General features: G+C 34.7%; 1 protein-coding gene across 1 annotated transcript; it reads left to right on the plus strand.

The window, feature by feature from the left end:
- Positions 1-6658: 6658 nt before the first annotated feature.
- Positions 6659-7737, plus strand: LOC129488526 (olfactory receptor 5T2-like). The gene is given in 3 exon segments (XM_055290847.2): positions 6659-7115; positions 7118-7682; positions 7685-7737. Coding segments are annotated over 3 exon segments (987 nt in total). The 5' UTR covers positions 6659-6746.
- The last annotated feature ends 452 nt before the right edge of the window (positions 7738-8189 follow it).

The following is an 8189-nucleotide window of genomic DNA, read 5'->3' on the forward strand; positions in this document are numbered from 1 at the left end:
TAGGGATACACGTGCAGGTTTGTTATGTAGGTAAACTTGTGTCTTGCAGGTTGGTTGTATGGATTATTTCATTACCTAGGTATTAAGCCTAGTTTTCATTTGTTTTTCCCTGATCCTCTCCCTCCTTAACCCCCCATGCTCTGATAAGCCCAGTAACTGTTGTTCCCTTCTATGTGTCCATGTGTTGTCATCATTTTTCTCCCACTTATAAGTGAGAACAGGTGGTATTTGGTTTTCTGATCCTGTGTTAGTTTGCTAGTGAAAATGGCCTCCAATTCCATCTATGTTCTTGCAAAGGACATCATCTCTCTCTTTTATTTAATAGTTGCATAATGTTCCATGTTGTATATGTACCACATTTTCTTCATCGAGTCTACCACTGGTGGACATTTAGATTGATTCTATGCCTTTGCTATTGTGAATAATCACTTTATAATTTGAAAAGAGTGTCAGTATAATGAATTTGGATAATTTTAAATCCATTTGCTATATTCTAACATAAATATATTGTACTTTTACATTATTATAGTTTATACTCTTTACTGGCTGACTGCAATATAAAATAGCTAATACATCTCATGCTGGTGGATGGGTACAATCAATACTGTGAAAATGACCATACTGCCCAAAGCAATCTACAGATTCCATGCAATTCCCAATAAACTACCATCATCATTCTTCACAGAACTAGAAAAAAAAATCCTAAAATTCATATGGGAACAAAAAAGAGCCCACATAGCCAAAACAATACTGAACAAAAAGAACAAATCTGGAAGCATCACATTACCTGACTTCGAACTATATTATAAGGCTATCATTACCAAAACAGCATGGTACTTGTATGAAAATAGGCATGTAGACCAATGGAATAAAATAGAGAACCCATAAATAAAGCCAAATACTAACAGCCAACTTATCCTCAACAAAGCAAACAAAAACATAAAATGGAGAAATTATATCCTTTTCAATAAATGGTTCTGGGAAACCTAGTAAGCCAATGTAGAAGAATGAAACTGCATACTCATCTCTCACCTTATAAAAAAATCAATTCAAGATGGTTAAAAGACTTAAATCTAAAACTTAAAACTATAAAAATTCTAGAACACCATAAAAACTCTTTTAGACGTTGGCTTAGGAAAATAATTCACAACTAAGACTCAAAAAGCAAATGTAACAAAACAAAAATAAATAAATGGGACCTACTTAAAGCAAAATCTTCTGTACAGCAAAAGAAATGATCAGTTGAGTGAACAGACAACCCACAGACTGGAAGAAAATATTCACAAACTATGCATCTGGCAAAGGACTAATATCCAGCACCTAAAAGGAATTCAAACAAATCCTCAAGAGAAACACAAAGAATCCCCTCAAAAATGGGCAAAGAACAAAAATAGACAATTCTAAAGTGAAGATACACAAACAGCCAACAAACACATGAATAAATGCTCAACATTGCTAATTATCTGGGAAATACAAATTAAAACTACAATGAGATACCACTTTACTCCTGCAAAAATGGGCATAATTAAAAAGTCAAAAACAATAGATGTTGGTATGGATGTGGTGAAAAGGGAACACTTTTACACTGCTGGTGGGAATGTAAACTAGTACAACCACCATGGAAAACAGTATGGAGATTTCTTAAAGAACTGAATGTAGAACTACCATTTGATCTAGCAGTTCCACTGCTGGGTATCTACCCAAAGGAAAATAAATCATTATATGAAAAAGACACATTCACATGTATAGCAGCACACATTCACACGTATAGCAGCACAAGTTCACATGTATAGCAGCACAAATTGCAATTGCAAAGACATAGAACGCATCTATGTGCTCATCAACCAATGAGTAGAAAAAGCAAATGTGGTATATACACACCATGGAATACTACTCAGCCTTAAAAAGGAATAAAATAATGTCTTTTGCAGCAACCAGGATGGAGCTGGAGATGTTATTCATGTTATTCTAGGTGAAGTAACTCAAGAATGGAAAACCAAATATTGTATGTTCTCGCGCATAAGTGGGAGCTAAGCTATGAGGATGAAAAGGCATAAGAATGACATAATGGACTTTGAGGACTCAAGGTGGAGGGTGAGAGAGGAGTGATGGACAGAAGACTATATATTGGGTACAGTGTACACTGCTTGGATGACTGACTGGTGCACCAAAATCTCAGGAATCACCACTAAAGAACTTACCCATGTAACCAAAAACCACCTGTATTCCATAAACTGTTGATGAGGAAACTGAACCTCAGGGAAATTAAGTTTTAACCCATGGTCACCACTATGATAGAAGCTTAAACTTTAGGATTTAAGAGCTCTTATCTAGTCTTGAATCATATTTTTTTCTAAAGCATCATTTTCTGGGGTTTTTTGGTTTTTTTTTCAAAAATTTTATGATAAGAAATTTAACATGAGAACTACCTTCTCAACAAAATTTATGTGTGTGAGATGCAGTATTGTTAACTATAGGCACAATGTTGTGCAATAGATCTCTAGAATTCTTATGTCATACATGATGGCAATTTAATATCCATTGAATATAAACTCCCATTACCCTTCTCCTCAGATCCTGGCAGCCCACCATTCTACTCTCTAAACATTGAGAGTATTATAGATATCGCATATAAGTGGAATCATACAGTGTTTGTCACTAAAGTCCTCCAGGTTCTACCATGATAACACATATGACAAGGTCTCCTCTTTTTAAAGCTGTGTATATACCACATTCATTTGCCATTAATCTATTAATGGACATTTAGGTTGCTTCCACATTTTTGCCATTGTGAATAATACTGCAATAAACATGGACTACATATATCTTCAAAAATCCTGATTTCAAGTATTTTGGATAAATACCCAGATATTGAATTGTAACTGCCAAATGCATTTTTTGCTGCCTGCTCCACAGACAAAATCAATTTACTGAGACCATAGCATTGCAGTAAAGTAAAGAATGGAAAAATAAATATCATATCCTCTCATTCATAAGCTGGAGCTAAGCTATAATAAGGATGAAAATGCATGAGAATAAGCAAAAGAGATGAGGCTTGCCACACCATGTAAGAGAGGGAGTTATTACTCAATTCAGTCTCCTTGAAGGCTTGAAGGTTAGGGGCTTTTCAAAGATCATTTGATGGGCAGAGGCCTAGGGTATGGGTGTTGCTTATCAGTTTAGGATGAATCATAGGGATTTGGAAAATGATCCTCATATGCTGAGTGTGTTTCTGGGTGGGGGCCACATGACTGGTTGAGTCAGAGGTCCAGGTGGGGCCATCCAGCTATCAGATATACAAATATTTGAAAAGAATCTCAAAATGCCAATCTTAGGTTCTACAATAGTTATGTTATCTGCAGGAATAATTGGGGAAGCTGCAAATCTTGTGACTTCCAGGAAAAAATGGCTGGTAATCATTTTACTAAGCCTATATGTTAGTAGAACACAGACTTCTCTCATCCTCTTAACTTGGTGCCTTTGATTAGTTTTACAAAGGTGGTTTAGTTTTTGCAAAGGACTATTATCATTTAAACTATAAACTAAATTTCTCCCGAAGTTATTTGGTCCATGCCCAGAGATGAGCAAAGACAGACAGCCTGTGATGATAGAAGCAAGAATAAGTCAGTCATGGCAAATTTCTCTTATTGTATAATTTTGCGAAGGTGGTTTCAGAATTGCAGGATTGTATAGTAGTCCTATTTTTAATGTTTCAAGGAACTTCCGTATTATTTTCAATCATGGCTGCACTGTTTTACATTCTCGTCAACAGTACACCAGGGTTCCAATTTCTCCACATTCTTATCAATACATTTTTAAAATAATGGCCATTACAGGTGTGTGATGATATCTCATTGTGGTTTTGATCTGCAATAATTAAAATCTCCGTATCACCCAAAGGGATCTTCACATTTAATGCATTTCCTGCAAAATCCTAGTGCTGGTTTTTACAGAAATAGAAAAAATATCGTAAAAATTATGTGCAATTCCAAAAGACTTCAAACAGCCAAAGGAATCTTGAGAAAGAAAAACAAAGCTAGAGGCATTATACTTTCTGATTTCAACTATATTACAAAGTTACAGTAATTAAATAGCATGGGATTGGAATAAGGGCAGATATATAGACCAACAGAACAGAATAGGGAGCCTGGAAGCAATCCCATGTGTATATAGTCAAATGATCTTTCACAAGTGTGCCAAGAATACACAATGAGAAATTAAACTGGACCCTTGTCTTATACTGTATAAAATAACCAACCCAAAAGTGATTAAAAATTTTAACATAAAACCTGAAGCTACAATTTCCAGAAGAAAACATAAGGAAAAACTCTAGGACCTTTGGCTTGGCAGTAACTTGTTGGCTATAACATAAAAATACAAGCAATGACATAAAAAGCCAAGTAACAAAACCAAAATTAGACAAGTAGGGCTACGTCAAAGTCAAAATCTTCTGCACAATGAAGAAAACCATCAGCCAAGCAAAAAATATTTGTAAATGATATATCTAATAGGGGATTAACATCAAAATATGTAAATTCAGTAGCCACAATAACAATAATCTTATTTTAAAACTGGCAAAGGACTTGAATACATTTTTTTCCAAAGAAGACATACAAATGGCCATCAGATGTATGAAAAGATGTTCAACATCAGTAGTCATCAGGGAAATTCAAATCTGACACATTTTAAATAGAGGCCAAAGAACTCTATTGATTCAATAAGTAGCAGCATGCAGTGCTGTATTCTGGAATCATTTACTTTTTATTATTAAGTAAATCATCATGGTGCTATTTTGAAACAGAAGATAATTGGGGAATATTCTCCTTGGGACATCTCCTTGGATTTCATCAACAGTCAATTACAAAGATATAAACAATCTAAGTTGGCCATATTCATAGAGTGCCTAAATCTGCACTTGCTGTTCCATAGGTAAGAGAAAATTTCAGATAATTTGAAGAATATTTTGGCAGCTAGAACCTACAATGTGAAGAACAACTACGTTGTTTTTTTTACTAAACATTTTAGCTATTAAATACTAAGAACTAAACACTTCAGTTCTGGACTATTGCATATGTGAATCAAGTGTATTCATCAAAATATGATTTATTTAGAGTTATGCCTAAGAATTAAAAACCAACACTTAGTAGAAAACAAGAAAAAAATAGAAAATATTGTATTTGTACTTGTAGAGCTAAATAAGAGAGCTCCTAATAGAGTACATGCTTTTATTTTTCTTGTAGATATAGTTCAAATATCATGGATTTACCAATAAATATCAACAAAAGGCAACAAAACATTTGACTTATTCATTTATCTGGGGTCTTGTATTTTGAGGTAATAAGGAAAACAATCAATACTTATTTTACATTTATTTTCTGGCTTTATAATCTAAAAGTCACTTCAGATTGCTACTTATTTTATATTTCTCTAGATTTTATGGCTTAAAAAATACAAATACATCAAGAATTATGCTTTGCTTTACCTTTATTTCCCTGAGGTCAGCAGAGGAGTAAGAGGAAGAGTGTTCCAGTTGCAGAATCAAGCCATTTATGAGGCCGTGAAACAATGCAAAAATTTCATGTACAGTGAGAGAAACCTGGGATTGAATCTTGGCTCTGGAAATTATTAGCTATGAAAGTTGCTATAAAGGTGAAATAAGGTAATGTACACAAAAATTCTGTTCTTGCAGCAAGTGCTAAATAAATGCCTATTATTTAGCAAACTTAGTGTTTCATTATTACATTCACGATATTTGAAGTTTTCTCCCTTCCATTAAAATTTGATTCATAAAAATAGATTTACATTAATTTAAAAAGTTGATTCTATATTATTAAATCTTCAAGAATCATAGTGATTTTCTCTTTAAAACTCTGAATCTTTGACTATGTGCTAATATTAACTTAATTTTTACCCAATATAACTTATTTTGGCATCTAGTAGAAATGCCTGTCTCAAGAGAAATTTGGTTGAAGTATCTTATTTGCACAAAGCAAAATTAAGACAATTGTAATGAAGAAAATGGAATCATAATAATTTGCATGTTTATTTTTGGCATAAAATGATCAAGTAATTCATAAAACTTCTTCATTCTCCAAAGAATAATTCAGGGACATTTGAATGAGCAGAGGAAAAAAATCATAATTGTTCATTGGATTTAATTTTGATATAATACTCTGTAGAGCCAACCTAATTCAGCATATTCTATAATCAAAGTTATTTTACATATTCAATTTTATTAATGCAATTTTCCTTCAATATTTACTCCAATCTTGTGAACAAACTATTAATGTTCTCATTCTATAGATAAGTAGATAGAGCAAATCATTTTGCACAATTGCTAAAAGTTCTAAAATTCTGGTATTGTATTCCAATGTTCTGTCCCCTGATATGGTCTCTTGTGTATTTGGATGCCAAAAGATTGTTTAAGCCACTCATTTTTGTGTGTTTTAATATTATTTAATATATAAACAGCTTAATACAATGCAGTGGTAAATTAACCAGTAGACGTGATGATTTTAGAAACAGAATGAGTCCAGCCAACTAATGGATATCCATTTCTTCCATTTGATTCTTCAGTGAGTGGCATGAACACGTGGCTGACCAGTTTGTCACTGTCTTCTGATTCACTAGAGAATTACGCACTGCTGAAAATATATTGTATAGTATATACAAGAGCACAGTTAACATCCCCTTGAGTCATGGTATTGTTCATTCTTTTTGTCATAATATGAACTGTATGTAACTTTATGCATATCTTCAAGTTTATTCTAGATTTCAACATGAAGAATGTCACTGAAGTTACCTTATTTGTACTGAAGGTCTTCACAGACAATCTTGAACTGCAGATCATCTTCTTCTTCCTGTTTCTAGCAATCTACCTCTTCACTCTCATGGGAAATTTAGGACTGATTTTACTGGTCATTGGGGATTCCCAGCTCCACAAACCCATGTACTATTTTCTGAGTGTGTTGTCTTCTGTAGACGCCTGCTATTCCTCAGTTATTACCCCAAATATGTTACTAGATTTTACGTCAAAGAATAAAGGAATTTCATTCCTTGGATGTGTAGCACAGATGTTTCTTGCTTGTGCTTTTGGAACCACAGAATGCTTTCTTTTTTGGCTGCAATGGCTTATGATCGCTATGTAGCCATCTACAACCCTCTCCTGTATTCAGTTAGCATGTCAGCCAGAGTCTACATGTCGCTCAGCACTGCTTCCTATGTTGCTGGCATTTTACATGCTACTATACATACAGTGGCTACATTTAGCCTGTCCTTCTGTGGATCCAATGAAATTAGGCATGTCTTTTGTGATATCCCTCCTCTCCTTGCTATTTCTTGTTCTGACACTCACACAAACCAGCTTCTACTCTTCTACTTTGTGGGGTCTATTGAGATAGTCACTATCCTGATTGTTCTGATCTTATATGGTTTGATTCTTTTGGCCATTCTGAAGATGCATTCTGCTGAAGGGAGGAGAAAAGTCTTCTCTACATGTGGCTGTCACCTAACTGGAGTGTCAACTTATCATGGGACAATCCTCTTCATGTATGTGAGACCAAGTTCCAGCTACGCTTTGGACCATGACATGATAGTGTCAATATTTTATACCATTGTGATTCCCATGCTGAATCCCATCATCTACAGTTTGAGGAACAAAAATGTGAAAGACTCAATGAAAAAAATTTTGGGAAAAATCAGATTATCAATAAAGTATTCTTTCATGCTAAAATATAAATTTAAAAAAGGTGAGAGTGATACTCTCTACCTCAATACCAAGAATGTGTCATTGTGGTGTTATGATATATGTTGGTTTTCATTCAGGGTTCCTAGATCATAATTCCCATAGCATTTGTTACAGTCTTTTGTTATAATGTTGGATGTGTTAGGCCTCAGGGGCAGGCCTTTTACCTCCTTCTGCCCTCCTTTCACTTGACCCAAGGCAGGATTCCAATGTTTGCCTTACTGATTGTGAGTCTTAAGTCTCTCCCACGAGAAAGCCCCATCCTATACCCTTGGGGAAGGAACACTGCTGCCTTGAAGCTTCCATAAAACCTAGGAGGATAGGGTTCAATGAGCTTCTGGGGAGCAGAACAAATGGAAGTTCCTAGAGGGTGGGCAGGGAGGGCATGGAAGTTCTGCACTCCTTTCCTTATACTTTGCCCTACACATCACTTCACCCATATCCT

This window comes from Symphalangus syndactylus, chromosome 1, assembly GCF_028878055.3.
Source record: "Symphalangus syndactylus isolate Jambi chromosome 1, NHGRI_mSymSyn1-v2.1_pri, whole genome shotgun sequence".
Taxonomy (NCBI): Eukaryota; Metazoa; Chordata; class Mammalia; order Primates; family Hylobatidae; genus Symphalangus; species Symphalangus syndactylus.